Source organism: Salvelinus fontinalis, chromosome 12, assembly GCF_029448725.1.
Source record: "Salvelinus fontinalis isolate EN_2023a chromosome 12, ASM2944872v1, whole genome shotgun sequence".
NCBI classification, from domain to species: Eukaryota; Metazoa; Chordata; class Actinopteri; order Salmoniformes; family Salmonidae; genus Salvelinus; species Salvelinus fontinalis.
The window spans coordinates 59,180,858-59,196,498 of NC_074676.1; the positions used below are offsets into that span (position 1 = coordinate 59,180,858).

The 15,641-nt window shown below is 49.3% G+C and overlaps 1 protein-coding gene across 1 annotated transcript in view; it reads left to right on the plus strand.

The window, feature by feature from the left end:
• jade3 (jade family PHD finger 3) overlaps window positions 1–15,641 on the plus strand; it is a 97,785-nt gene that overhangs the window by 5,619 nt on the left and 76,525 nt on the right. Inside the window, exons 2-3 of the mRNA XM_055941223.1 lie at window positions 9,490–9,549; window positions 14,081–14,163. Coding sequence (XP_055797198.1) covers window positions 9,498–9,549; window positions 14,081–14,163 — 135 coding nt within the window. The 5' untranslated portion in view covers window positions 9,490–9,497. The remainder of the gene's footprint in view (window positions 1–9,489; window positions 9,550–14,080; window positions 14,164–15,641) is intronic.

The window sequence follows — 15,641 nt, forward strand, 5'->3', positions numbered from 1 at the left end:
GACAATATGAATCTACCAACCAGCCATAGACAATATGAATCTACCAGCCAGAGAGAATATGAATCTACCAACCAGCCAGAGAGAATATGAATCTACCAACCAGCCAGAGAGAATATGAATCTACCAACCAGCCAGAGAGAATATGAATATACCAACCAGCCAGAGAGAATATGAATATATCAACCAGCCAGAGAGAATATGAATATACCAACCAGCCAGAGAGAATATGAATATACCAACCAGCCAGAGAGAATATGAATATACCAACCAGACAGAGAGAATATTAATCTACCAACCAGACAGAGAGAATATGAATATACCAACCAGCCAGAGAGAATATGAATATACCAACCAGCCAGAGAGAATATGAATATACCAACCAGCCAGAGAGAATATGAATCTACCAACCAGCCAGAGAGAATATTAATCTACCAGCCAGACAGAGAGAATATTAATCTACCAACCAGCCAGAGAGAATATGAATATACCAACCAGCCAGAGAGAATATGAATATACCAACCAGCCAGAGAGAATATGAATCTACCAACCAGCCAGAGAGAATATGAATCTACTAGCCAGAGAGAATATGAATCTACCAGCCAGAGAGAATATGAATCTACCAACCAGCCAGAGAGAATATTAATCTACCAGCCAGAGAGAATATGAATCTACCAACCAGCCAGAGAGAATATGAATCTACCAGCCAGAGAGAATATTAATCTACCAACCAGCCAGAGAGAATATTAATCTACCAACCAGCCAGAGAGAATATTAATCTACCAACCAGCCAGAGAGAATATGAATCTACCAACCAGCCAGAGAGAATATGAATCTACCAACCAGCCAGAGAGAATATGAATCTACCAACCAGCCAGAGAGAATATGAATCTACCAACCAGCCAGAGAGAATATTAATCTACCAACCAGCCAGAGAGAATATGAATCTACCAACCAGCCAGAGAGAATATGAATCTACCAGCCAGAGAGAATATGAATCTACCAGCCAGAGAGAATATGAATCTACCAGCCAGAGAGAATATGAATCTACCAACCAGCCAGAGAGAATATGAATATACCAACCAGCCAGAGAGAATATGAATATATCAACCAGCCAGAGAGAATATGAATATACCAACCAGCCAGAGAGAATATGAATATACCAACCAGCCAGAGAGAATATGAATCTACCAACCAGACAGAGAGAATATTAATCTACCAACCAGCCAGAGAGAATATGAATATACCAACCAGCCAGAGAGAATATGAATATACCAACCAGCCAGAGAGAATATGAATCTACCAACCAGCCAGAGAGAATATTAATCTACCAGCCAGACAGAGAGAATATTAATCTACCAACCAGCCAGAGAGAATATGAATATACCAACCAGCCAGAGAGAATATGAATATACCAACCAGCCAGAGAGAATATGAATCTACCAACCAGCCAGAGAGAATATGAATCTACTAGCCAGAGAGAATATGAATCTACCAGCCAGAGAGAATATGAATCTACCAACCAGCCAGAGAGAATATTAATCTACCAACCAGCCAGAGAGAATATGAATCTACCAACCAGCCAGAGAGAATATTAATCTACCAACCAGCCAGAGAGAATATGAATCTACCAGCCAGAGAGAATATGAATCTACCAACCAGCCAGAGAGAATATGAATCTACCAGCCAGAGAGAATATTAATCTACCAACCAGCCAGAGAGAATATTAATCTACCAGCCAGAGAGAATATGAATCTACCAGCCAGACAGAGAGAATATTAATCTACCAACCAGCCAGAGAGAATATGAATATACCAGCCAGAGAGAATATGAATCTACCAGCCAGACAGAGAGAATATTAATCTACCAACCAGCCAGAGAGAATATTAATCTACCAACCAGCCAGAGAGAATATGAATATACCAACCAGCCAGAGACAATATGAATCTACCAACCAGCCAGAGAGAATATGAATCTACCAACCAGCCAGAGACAATATTAATCTACCAACCAGCCAGAGAGAATATTAATCTACCAACCAGCCAGAGAGAATATTAATCTACCAACCAGCCAGAGACAATATGAATCTACCAACCAGCCAGAGAGAATATGAATCTACCAACCAGACAGAGAGACTATTAATCTACCAACCAGACAACAAGTCAGTGACTCATCAGGACCCTCTGATAAGAAGTAGTGTCCAGATTAAGGTTCTGTTCTCGGGTCCAGTCAGTGTATGCAGCTGTAACCCTGTCCTCTTTCTGTTATCACCGTTCTAGGCAGGGCTGAGAAGAGGTTAAAGGTCACCAGAGAAACTCTAGCATGCTTTTTTGACTTGACATTTATGGTGAGTGACATACTGGACGGTCTTTGGAACCTTCTCTGAATGTGATTAAGTTTAGCACCATAAAATAGTGTCTTTAGGGAGTATTCACACCTTGACTTTTTCCACATTTTGTATTACAGCCTGGATTTAAAATTGATTTCAATTTTAGATTTGTTTTGGTTCACTGGCCTACACACAATACCCCATAATGTCCAAGTAGAATTATGTTGTTTTTTTGTTGTTGAAATTATTACAATTTTAATGAAAATCTGAAATGTCTTAAATCAATAAGTATTCAACCCCTTTTTGATATGTCAAACCTAAATAAGTTTGAGTAAACATTTGCTTAATAATTTGCATGGACTCTGTGTGTAATAAGTGTTTAACATGCTTTATGAATAACTACCTCATCTCTGTCTCCCACACATACAATTATCTGTAAGATCCTTCAGTTCCAGCAGTGAATTTTCAAATCAATTTTTATTGGTCACATACACGTGTTTAGTAGATATTATTGCAGGTGTAGCGAAATGCTTGTGTGTCTAGCTCCGAAACTGCAGTAATATATACCCCCAAAAACACGTAAATCTAAGTAAGGAATGCATTAAGAATATATATATACATACACGACCGTTCGAAAGTTTTGGGTCACTTAGAAATGTCCTTGTTGGCTGCGCCACCAGAATCTCTGGGTTCGCTCCCAGGCTCGCGAACCCAGACCCAGCCGGCCGCGACCGGGAGGTCCGGGCGCAGTGCGTGCTAACCAAGGTCGCCAGGTGCACGGTGTTTCCTTCGAGACATCGGTGCGGCTGGCTTCCGGGTTGGAGGCGCGCTGTGTTAAAGAAGCAGTGCGGTTGGGTTGGGTTTCGGAGGATGCAAGGCTTTCGACCTTCGTCTCTCCCGAGCCTGTACGGGAGTTGTAGCGATGAGACAATATAGCAATTACTAACAATTGGATACCACGAAATTGGGGGGAAAACGTGTGTCAAATTAAAAAGAAAAAAAGAAATGTCCTTGTATTTGAAAGGAAAAACACCCTTTTTTTGTCCATTTTAAAATAGTATAAAGACCTTTCTTCTGAAACTCGTCAGTCTGTTCTTGTTCTGAGAAATTAAGGCTATTCCATGCGAAACTAAAGATCTGGTACAACGCTGTGTACTACTCCCTTCACAGAACAGTGCAAACTGGCTCTAACCAGAATAGAAAGAGGAGGTGGAGGCCCCGGTGCACAACTGAGCAAGAGGACAAGTACATTAGCGTGTCTAGTTTGAGAAACAGATGCCTCACAAGTCCTCAACTGGCAGCTTCATTAAATAGAACCCGCAAAACACCAGTCTCAACATCAACAGTGAAGAGGTGAATCCAGGATGCTGGCCTTCTAGGCAGAGTTCCAAAGAAAAAGCCATATCTCAGACTGGCCAATAAAAATAACAGATTAAGATGGGCAAAAGAACACAGACACTGGACAGAGGAACTCTGCCTAGAAGCCAGTATCCCAGATTCGCCTCTTCACTGTTCCCCTAATTTAGTATTTGGTAGCATTGCCTTTAAATTGTTTCATTTGGGTCAAACGTTCCGGGTAGCGTTCCACAAGCTTCCCACAATAAGTTGGGTGACTTTTGGCCCATTCCGCCTGACAGAGCTGGTGTAACTGAGTCAGGTTTGTAGGCCTCCTTGCTCGCACACGCTTTTTCAGTTCTGCTCACAAATGTTCCAAAGGATTGAGGTCAGGGCTTTGTGATGGCCACTCCAACACCGTGACTTTGTTGTCCTTAAGCCATTTTGCCACAACTTTGGAAGTATGCTTGGGGTCATTGTCCATTTGGAAGACCCATTTGCGACCAAGCTTTAACTTCCTGACTGATGTCTTGAGATGTCGCTTAAATATATCCACCTAATTTTCCATCCCCATGATTCCATCTATGCTGTGCACCAGTCCCTCCTGCAGCAAAGCACCCCCACAACATGATGCTGCCACCCCCGTGCTTCACGGTTGGGATGGTGTTCTTCGACTTGCAAGCCTCCCCCTTTTCCTCCAAACATAACGATGGTCATTATGACCAAACAGTTCTATTTTTGTTTCATCAGACCAGAGGACATGTCACGAGAATTTTCAATCCCAATGCTGATAACTAACAATTATTTAAGCTTTGACCAATCCCCGAGGTTTGTAAGACCCTGGGTTTATAATTAGACTTATTTTTGCTTATGCAAAAGGTCCGTACAGTTTATTCAGAGAATGTTCTAAAATCAAGAATGCAAAGACATTTTATAACTCTTATTGCGCCCACCACCTTACACGCACATACAGACACACAAACAGTAGGGGGGGGGGGGGTGTATCTTTCCCCACAGTTTGCATTCCTCGTCTATCAATCAAGTTTATTTTAATCAAGTCTATCACTACCTGGCAGTTCTATCTTCCCGAAATTAGAGGAACTTTCCTGTCGTAAGTTTCTTAAAGTTCCAACCAGGTCGTAGTTTAATTGTCCTCCACACACATTTCGCTCCCTTACTGGTCTCGACCAAACCTTATTGGATTTAAGGTAATCACTTTAATTATTCATAATACATAATCTAATAAATATGTTTGTCTAATTATTCATAATGCATGTTACATAATCTAATAAATATGTTTCCGGGTGGAATTATTTAGTCATAGGCTTAAACATATAAATTCCCTTATCAGGACATTTCTCCAAAAAGTACGATCTTTGTCCCCATGTGCAGTTGCAAACCGTAGTCTGGCTTTTTTTATGGCGGTTTTGGAGCAGTGGCTTCTTCCTTGCTGAGCGACCTTTCAGGTTATGTTGATATAGGACTCGTTTTACTGTGGATATAGATACTTTTGTACCTGTTTCCTCCAGCATCTTCACAAGGTCCTTTGCTGTTGTTCTGGGATTGATTTGCACTTTTCGCACCAAAATATGTTCATCTCTAGGAGACAGAATCCGGATCCCATGTTGTTTATACCTGCATACTATTGTTTGTACAGATGAATGTGGTACCTTCAGGTGTTTGGAAATGCTGCGTTTGTCTTATAGCGTTTGTCTTATAGCGTTTGTCTTATAGCGTTTGTCTTGTAGCGTTTGTCTTGTAGCGTTTGTCTTGTAGCGTTTGTCTTGTAGCGTTTGTCTTGTAGCGTTTGTCTTGTAGCGTTTGCCTCGCTGCGTTTGTCTTGTAGCGTTTGTCTTGCTGCGTTTGACTTGTAGCGTTTGACTTGTAGCGTTTGTCTTGTAGCGTTTGTCTTGTAGCGTTTGACTTGTAGCGTTTGACTTGTAGCGTTTGACTTGTAGCGTTTGACTTGTAGCGTTTGACTTGTAGCGTTTGACTTGTAGCGTTTGTCTTGTAGCGTTTGTCTTGTAGCGTTTGTCTTGTAGCGTTTGTCTTGTAGCGTTTGTCTTGTAGCGTTTGTCTTGTAGCGTTTGACTTGTAGCGTTTGTCTTGCTGCGTTTGACTTGTAGCGTTTGACTTGCTGCGTTTGACTTATAGCGTTTGTCTTGTAGCGTTTGACTTGTAGCGTTTGACTTGTAGCGTTTGTCTTGTAGCGTTTGTCTTGTAGCGTTTGCCTCGCTGCGTTTGTCTCGCTGCGTTTGTCTTGCTGCGTTTGTCTTGCTGCGTTTGACTTGTAGCGTTTGTCTTGTAGCGTTTGTCTTGTAGCGTTTGACTTGCTGCGTTTGACTTGTAGCGTTTGACTTGTAGCGTTTGTCTTGCTGCGTTTGTCTTGCTGCGTTTGTCTTGCTGCGTTTGTCTTGCTGCGTTTGTCTTGCTGCGTTTGTCTTGCTGCGTTTGACTTATAGCGTTTGACTTGTAGCGTTTGTCTTGCTGCGTTTGACTTGTAGCGTTTGTCTTGCTGCGTTTGACTTGTAGCGTTTGTCTTGTAGCGTTTGACTTGTAGCGTTTGTCTTGTAGCGTTTGACTTGTAGCGTTTGTCTTGTAGCGTTTGACTTGCAGCGTTTGTCTTGTAGCGTTTGACTTGTAGCGTTTGCCTCGCTGCGTTTGTCTTGTAGTGTTTGCCTCGCTGAGGCAGTTGCCGTGTGATGCCTACGTTGAATAAATCCAACCTATGCATCAAACTGTATGGGTAGACGTGACAGAAATAGAATCAGAAGGTGAATGGTGAACTTCTGTTGCACATATCCATTATGTTGGGTTACATGATGGAAAAGATCGCTGTGGATCTGATCGAGGCGTAATGCCCCCCTGAATGCCCCCCTGAATGCCCCCCTGAATGACCCCCTGAATGACCCCCTGAATGCCCCGCTAAATGTTTCTAAGTTGACGCTAGTACAAAGGCCCCGTTCTGCAAGCTATTCTGGCTCTTAGCTCTGTCATGTCTTCCACCTCTGATGTCTCCTCTCCTCCCTGTAGGATCCGTCAGGATGAAAGGGCTCAGGTCTTAGCTCTGTCATGTCTTCCACCTCTGATGTCTCCTCTCCTCCCTGTAGGATCCGTCAGGATGAAAGGGCTCAGGTCTTAGCTCTGTCATGTCTTCCACCTCTGTCTCCTCTCCTCCCTGTAGGATCCGTCAGGATGAAAGGGCTCAGGTCTTAGCTCTGTCATGTCTTCCACCTCTGTCTCCTCTCTTCCCTGTAGGATCCGTCAGGATGAAAGGGCTCAGGTCTTAGCTCTGTCATGTCTTCCACCTCTGATGTCTCCTCTCCTCCCTGTAGGATCCGTCAGGATGAAAGGGCTCAGGTCTTAGCTCTGTCATGTCTTCCACCTCTGTCTCCTCTCCTCCCTGTAGGATCCGTCAGGATGAAAGGGCTCAGGTCTTAGCTCTGTCATGTCTTCCACCTCTGTCTCCTCTCCTCCCTGTAGGATCCGTCAGGATGAAAGGGCTCAGGTCTTAGCTCTGTCATGTCTTCCACCTCTGATGTCTCCTCTCCTCCCTGTAGGATCCGTCAGGATGAAAGGGCTCAGGTCTTAGCTCTGTCATGTCTTCCACCTCTGATGTCTCCTCTCCTCCCTGTAGGATCCGTCAGGATGAAAGGGCTCAGGTCTTAGCTCTGTCATGTCTTCCACCTCTGTCTCCTCTCCTCCCTGTAGGATCCGTCAGGATGAAAGGGCTCAGGTCTTAGCTCTGTCATGTCTTCCACCTCTGTCTCCTCTCCTCCCTGTAGGATCCGTCAGGATGAAAGGGCTCAGGTCTTAGCTCTGTCATGTCTTCCACCTCTGTCTCCTCTCCTCCCTGTAGGATCCGTCAGGATGAAAGGGCTCAGGTCTTAGCTCTGTCATGTCTTCCACCTCTGTCTCCTCTCCTCCCTGTAGGATCCGTCAGGATGAAAGGGCTCAGGTCTTAGCTCTGTCATGTCTTCCACCTCTGATGTCTCCTCTCCTCCCTGTAGGATCCGTCAGGATGAAAGGGCTCAGGTCTTAGCTCTGTCATGTCTTCCACCTCTGATGTCTCCTCTCCTCCCTGTAGGATCCGTCAGGATGAAAGGGCTCAGGTCTTAGCTCTGTCATGTCTTCCACCTCTGATGTCTCCTCTCCTCCCTGTAGGATCCGTCAGGATGAAAGGGCTCAGGTCTTAGCTCTGTCATGTCTTCCACCTCTGATGTCTCCTCTCCTCCCTGTAGGATCCGTCAGGATGAAAGGGCTCAGGTCTTAGCTCTGTCATGTCTTCCACCTCTGATGTCTCCTCTCCTCCCCGTAGGATCCGTCAGGATGAAAGGGCTCAGGTCTTAGCTCTGTCATGTCTTCCACCTCTGATGTCTCCTCTCCTCCCTGTAGGATCCGTCAGGATGAAAGGGCTCAGGTCTTAGCTCTGTCATGTCTTCCACCTCTGTCTCCTCTCCTCCCTGTAGGATCCGTCAGGATGAAAGGGCTCAGGTCTTAGCTCTGTCATGTCTTCCACCTCTGATGTCTCCTCTCCTCCCTGTAGGATCCGTCAGGATGAAAGGGCTCAGGTCTTAGCTCTGTCATGTCTTCCACCTCTGTCTCCTCTCCTCCCTGTAGGATCCGTCAGGATGAAAGGGCTCAGGTCTTAGCTCTGTCATGTCTTCCACCTCTGTCTCCTCTCCTCCCTGTAGGATCCGTCAGGATGAAAGGGCTCAGGTCTTAGCTCTGTCATGTCTTCCACCTCTGATGTCTCCTCTCCTCCCTGTAGGATCCGTCAGGATGAAAGGGCTCAGGTCTTAGCTCTGTCATGTCTTCCACCTCTGTCTCCTCTCCTCCCTGTAGGATCCGTCAGGATGAAAGGGCTCAGGTCTTAGCTCTGTCATGTCTTCCACCTCTGTCTCCTCTCCTCCCTGTAGGATCCGTCAGGATGAAAGGGCTCAGGTCTTAGCTCTGTCATGTCTTCCACCTCTGATGTCTCCTCTCCTTCCTGTAGGATCCGTCAGGATGAAAGGGCTCAGGTCTTAGCTCTGTCATGTCTTCCACCTCTGATGTCTCCTCTCCTCCCTGTAGGATCCGTCAGGATGAAAGGGCTCAGGTCTTAGCTCTGTCATGTCTTCCACCTCTGTCTCCTCTCCTCCCTGTAGGATCCGTCAGGATGAAAGGGCTCAGGTCTTAGCTCTGTCATGTCTTCCACCTCTGTCTCCTCTCCTCCCTGTAGGATCCGTCAGGATGAAAGGGCTCAGGTCTTAGCTCTGTCATGTCTTCCACCTCTGATGTCTCCTCTCCTTCCTGTAGGATCCGTCAGGATGAAAGGGCTCAGGTCTTAGCTCTGTCATGTCTTCCACCTCTGATGTCTCCTCTCCTCCCTGTAGGATCCGTCAGGATGAAAGGGCTCAGGTCTTAGCTCTGTCATGTCTTCCACCTCTGTCTCCTCTCCTCCCTGTAGGATCCGTCAGGATGAAAGGGCTCAGGTCTTAGCTCTGTCATGTCTTCCACCTCTGTCTCCTCTCCTCCCTGTAGGATCCGTCAGGATGAAAGGGCTCAGGTCTTAGCTCTGTCATGTCTTCCACCTCTGATGTCTCCTCTCCTTCCTGTAGGATCCGTCAGGATGAAAGGGCTCAGGTCTTAGCTCTGTCATGTCTTCCACCTCTGTCTCCTCTCCTCCCTGTAGGATCCGTCAGGATGAAAGGGCTCAGGTCTTAGCTCTGTCATGTCTTCCACCTCTGATGTCTCCTCTCCTCCCTGTAGGATCCGTCAGGATGAAAGGGCTCAGGTCTTAGCTCTGTCATGTCTTCCACCTCTGATGTCTCCTCTCCTCCCTGTAGGATCCGTCATGATGAAACGGCTCAGGTCTTCAAGCAGCAGTGACAGCTCTGACAACGAGAGTGAGTTCCAACTGTCTTTCATGATGAAACGACAGTCATTGAGAATAACATGCTGTCATTATCCGCTCTACCCCCCCTCTTCCTCTCTCTACCCCCCTCTTCCTCTCTCTACCCCCCTCTTCCTCTCTCTACCCCCCTCTTCCTCTCTCTAAAGCCTTCTACCCCCCTCTTCCCCTCTCTACCCCCCTCTTCCTCTCTCTAAAGCCTTCTACCCCCCTCTTCCTCTCTCTACCCCCCTCTCCCTCTCTCTACCCCCCCTCTTCCTCTCTCTACCCCCCTCTTCCTCTCTCTACCCCCCTCTTCCTCTCTCTACCCCCCTCTTCCTCTCTCTACCCCCCTCTTCCTCTCTCTAAAGCCTTCTACCCCCCTCTTCCTCTCTCTACCCCCCTCTTCCTCTCTCTACCCCCCTCTTCCTCTCTCTACCCCCCTCTTCCTCTCTCTACCCCCCTCTTCCTCTCTCTACCCCCCTCTTCCTCTCTCTACCCCCCTCTTCCTCTCTCTAAAGCCTTCTACCCCCCTCTTCCCCTCTCTACCCCCCTCTTCCTCTCTCTACCCCCCTCTTCCTCTCTCTACCCCCCTCTTCCCCTCTCTACCCCCCTCTCTTCCTCTCTCTACCCCCCTCTTCCTCTCTCTAAAGCCTTCTACCCCCCTCTTCCCCTCTCTACCCCCCTCTTCCTCTCTCTACCCCCCTCTTCCTCTCTCTACCCCCCTCTTCCTCTCACTAAAGCCTTCTACCCCCCTCTTCCTCTCTCTACCCCCCTCTTCCTCTCTCTAAAGCCTTCTACCCCCCTCTTCCTCTCTCTACCCCCCTCTTCCTCTCTCTACCCCCCTCTTCCTCTCTCTAAAGCCTTCTACCCCCCTCTTCCTCTCTCTACCCCCACTCTTCCCCTCTCTACCCCCCTCTTCCTCTCTCTAAAGCCTTCTACCCCCCTCTTCCTCTCTCTACCCCCCTCTTCCTCTCTCTACCCCCCTCTTCCTCTCTCTACCCCCCTCTTCCTCTCTCTCTACCCCCCTCTTCCTCTCTCTACCCCCCTCTTCCTCTCTCTAAAGCCTTCTACCCCCCTCTTCCTCTCTCTACCCCCCTCTTCCTCTCTCTAAAGCCTTCTACCCCCCCTCTTCCTCTCTCTACCCCCCTCTTCCTCTCTCTACCCCCCTCTTCCTCTCTCTACCCCCCTCTTCCTCTCTCTAAAGCCTTCTACCCCCCTCTTCCTCTCTCTACCCCCCTCTTCCTCTCTCTAAAGCCTTCTACCCCCCTCTTCCTCTCTCTACCCCCCTCTTCCTCTCTCTAAAGCCTTCTACCCCCCTCTTCCTCTCTCTACCCCCCTCTTCCTCTCTCTACCCCCCTCTTCCTCTCTCTACCCCTCTCTTCCCCTCTCTACCCCCCTCTTCCTCTCTCTACCCCCCTCTTCCTCTCTCTACCCCCCTCTTCCTCTCTCTACCCCCCTCTTCCTCTCTCTACCCCCCTCTTCCTCTCTCTACCCCCCTCTTCCTCTCTCTACCCCCCTCTTCCTCTCTCTACCCCCCTCTTCCTCTCTCTACCCCCCTCTTCCTCTCTCTAAAGCCTTCTACCCCCCTCTTCCTCTCTCTACCCCCCTCTTCCTCTCTCTACCCCCCTCTTCCTCTCTCTAAAGCCTTCTACCCCCCTCTTCCTCTCTCTACCCCCCTCTTCCTCTCTCTAAAGCCTACCCCCCTCTTCCTCTCTCTACCCCCTCTTCCTCTCTCTACCCCCCTCTTCCTCTCTCTACCCCCCTCTTCCTCTCTCTACCCCCCTCTTCCTCTCTCTAAAGCCTTCTACCCCCCTCTTCCTCTCTCTACCCCCCTCTTCCTCTCTCTACCCCCCTCTTCCTCTCTCTACCCCCCTCTTCCTCTCTCTAAAGCCTTCTACCCCCCTCTTCCTCTCTCTACCCCCCTCTTCCTCTCTCTAAAGCCTTCTACCCCCCTCTTCCTCTCTCTACCCCCCTCTTCCTCTCTCTACCCCCCTCTTCCTCTCTCTAAAGCCTTCTACCCCCCTCTTCCTCTCTCTACCCCCCTCTTCCTCTCTCTACCCCCCTCTTCCTCTCTCTACCCCCCTCTCCCTCTCTCTACCCCCCTCTTCCTCTCTCTAAAGCCTTCTACCCCCCTCTTCCTCTCTCTACCCCCCTCTTCCTCTCTCTACCCCCCTCTTCCTCTCTCTACCCCCCTCTTCCTCTCTCTAAAGCCTTCTACCCCCCTCTTCCTCTCTCTACCCCCCTCTTCCTCTCTCTACCCCCCTCTTCCTCTCTCTACCCCCCTCTTTCTCTCTCTACCCCCCTCTTCCTCTCTCTACCCCCCTCTTCCTCTCTCTACCCCCCTCTTCCTCTCTCTACCCTCCTCTTCCTCTCTCTACCCCCCTCTTCCTCTCTCTAAAGCCTTCTACCCCCCTCTTCCTCTCTCTACCCCCCTCTTCCTCTCACTAAAGCCTTCTACCCCCCTCTTCCTCTCTACCCCCCTCTTCCTCTCACTAAAGCCTTCTACCCCCCTCTTCCTCTCTCTACCCCCCTCTTCCTCTCTCTAAAGCCTTCTACCCCCCTCTTCCTCTCTCTAAAGCCTTCTACCCCCCTCTTCCTCTCTCTACCCCCCTCTTCCTCTCTCTAAAGCCTTCTACCCCCCTCTTCCTCTCTCTAAAGCCTTCTACCCCCCTCTTCCTCTCTCTAAAGCCTTCTACCCCCCTCTTCCTCTCTCTACCCCCCTCTTCCTCTCTCTACCCCCCTCTTCCTCTCTCTACCCCCCTCTTCCCCTCTCTACCCCCCTCTTCCTCTCTCTACCCCCCTCTTCCTCTCTCTAAAGCCTTCTACCCCCCTCTTCCTCTCTCTACCCCCCCTCTTCCCCTCTCTACCCCCCTCTTCCTCTCTCTACCCCCCTCTTCCTCTCTCTACCCCCCTCTTCCTCTCTCTACCCCCCTCTTCCTCTCTCTACCCCCCTCTTCCTCTCTCTACCCCCCTCTTCCTCTCTCTACCCCCCCTCTTCCTCTCTCTACCCCCCCTCTTCCTCTCTCTACCCCCCCTCTTCCTCTCTCTACCCCCCCTCTTCCTCTCTCTACCCCCCCTCTTCCTCTCTCTACCCCCCCTCTTCCTCTCTCTACCCCCCTCTTCCTCTCTCTACCCCCCTCTTCCTCTCTCTACCCCCCTCTTCCTCTCTCTACCCCCCTCTTCCTCTCTCTAAAGCCTTCTACCCCCCCTCTTCCTCTCTCTAAAGCCTTCTACCCCCCCTCTTCCTCTCTCTAAAGCCTTCTACCCCCCCTCTTCCTCTCTCTACCCCCCTCTTCCTCTCTCTACCCCCCTCTTCCTCTCTCTAAAGCCTTCTACCCCCCTCTTCCTCTCTCTACCCCCCTCTTCCTCTCTCTAAAGCCTTCTACCCCCCCTCTTCCTCTCTCTACCCCCCCTCTTCCTCTCTCTACCCCCCTCTTCCTCTCTCTACCCCCCTCTTCCCCTCTCTACCCCCCTCTTCCCCTCTCTACCCCCCTCTTCCTCTCTCTACCCCACTCTTCCTCTCTCTAAAGCCTTCCGCATAATTTGTCGGCTGGCGCCGAGTTCGGAATGAACTGAACCACTGTACTCGCATACTCCCTTAAAAGACCTTTGCTTGAAAAATGATTTTTAAACTGCAATAGTTCTATTTGTCCATCTTGAGACGCCGTAGCCAGTATACAAAATAATGTCAAAATAATCCGAATGAATCTAAAATAACTCAATAAATCCGTCATTCATTTTGAAGTTGTTGCCGAGGAGATCTTCGTCCTCAGTTTAAGATGTTTGGGACAGGATTTCTCAAAGTGGAAATGATTAGTGTCTCGTTGAATGACCACCCACTTCATTGGAGAATCACTTCTCTCTCTAACCCCCCCCCTCTACCTCTCTCTACCCCCCCCCCTCTACCTCTCTCTACCCCCCCCCCCTCTACCTCTCTCTAACCCCCCCCTCTACCTCTCTCTAACACCCCCTCTACCTCTCTCTAACCCCCCCCCCCTCTACCTCTCTCTAACCCCCCCCCCCCCTCTACCTCTCTCTAACCCCCCCTCTACCTCTCTCTACCCCCCCCCCCCCTCTACCTCTCTCTACCCCCCCCCCCCCCTCTACCTCTCTCTACCCCCCCCCCCCCTCTACCTCTCTCTACCCCCCCCCCCCCCCTCTACCTCTCTCTAACCCCCCCCTCTACCTCTCTCTAACCCCCCCTCTACCTCTCTCTAACCCCCCCTCTACCTCTCTCTAACCCCCCCTCTACCTCTCTCTACCCCCCCCCCCCCTCTACCTCTCTCTACCCCCCCCCCCCCTCTACCTCTCTCTACCCCCCCCCCCCCTCTACCTCTCTCTAACCCCCCCCTCTACCTCTCTCTAACCCCCCCCCCCTCTACCTCTCTCTAACCCCCCCCTCTACCTCTCTCTACCCCCCCCCCCCCCTCTACCTCTCTCTAACCCCCCCCTCTACCTCTCTCTAACCCCCCCCTCTACCTCTCTCTACCCCCCCCCCCCCCTCTACCTCTCTCTAACCCCCCCCTCTACCTTGTACTCCTCAGGTCCTTCCACCTCCTTCTGCTCCTCTAACAAGTATGGAAGTAAACCTGGAACCCCTGCCTCCGTGCCCAAGAAACCAGCAGAGGTACACTGACGTTCCTGTCCTGCTCACCTCACTGGTCTTTATATACACACACACACACACACACACACACACACACACACCTCACTGAGTGTTCTTTACACACACACACACACACACCTCACTGAGTGTTCTTTACACACACACACACACACACACACACACCTCACTGAGTGTTCTTTACACACACACACACACACACACACACACCTCACTGAGTGTTCTTTACACACACACACACACACACACACACACCTCACTGAGTGTTCTTTACACACACACACACACACACACACACACACACACACCTCACTGAGTGTTCTTTACACACACACACACACACACACACACACCTCACTGAGTGTTCTTTACACACACACACACACACACACACACCTCACTGAGTGTTCTTTACACACACACACACACACACACACACCTCACTGAGTGTTCTTTACACACACACACACACACACACACACACCTCACTGAGTGTTCTTTACACACACACACACACACACACACACACACACACCTCACTGAGTGTTCTTTACATACACACACACACACACACACACACACACACACACACACACACACACACACACACACACACACACACACACACACCTCACTGAGTGTTCTTTACACACACACACACACACACACACACACACCTCACTGAGTGTTCTTTACACACACACACACACACACACACACACACACCTCACAGAGTGTTCTTTACACACACACACACACACACACACACACACACACACACACACACCTCACTGAGTGTTCTTTACACACACACACACACACACACACACACACACACACACACACACACACACACACACACACCTCACTGAGTGTTATTTACACACACACACACACACACACACACACACACACACCTCACTGAGTGTTCTTTACACACACACACACACACACACACACACACACACACACACACACACACACACACACACACCTCACTGAGTGTTCTTTACACACACACACACACACACACACACACACACACACACCTCACTGAGTGTTCTTTACACACACACACACACACACACACACCTCACTGAGTGTTCTTTACACACACACACACACACACACACACACACACACACACACACACACACCTCACTGAGTGTTCTTTACACACACACACACACACACACACACACACCTCACTGAGTGTTCTTTACACACACACACACACACACACACACACCTCACTGAGTGTTCTTTACACACACACACACACACACACACACACACCTCACTGAGTGTTCTTTACACACACACACACACACACACACACACACACACCTCACTGAGTGTTCTTTACACACACACACACACACACACACACACACACACACCTCACTGAGTGTTCTTTACACACACACACACACACACACACACACACACACACACACACCTCACTGAGTGTTCTTTACACA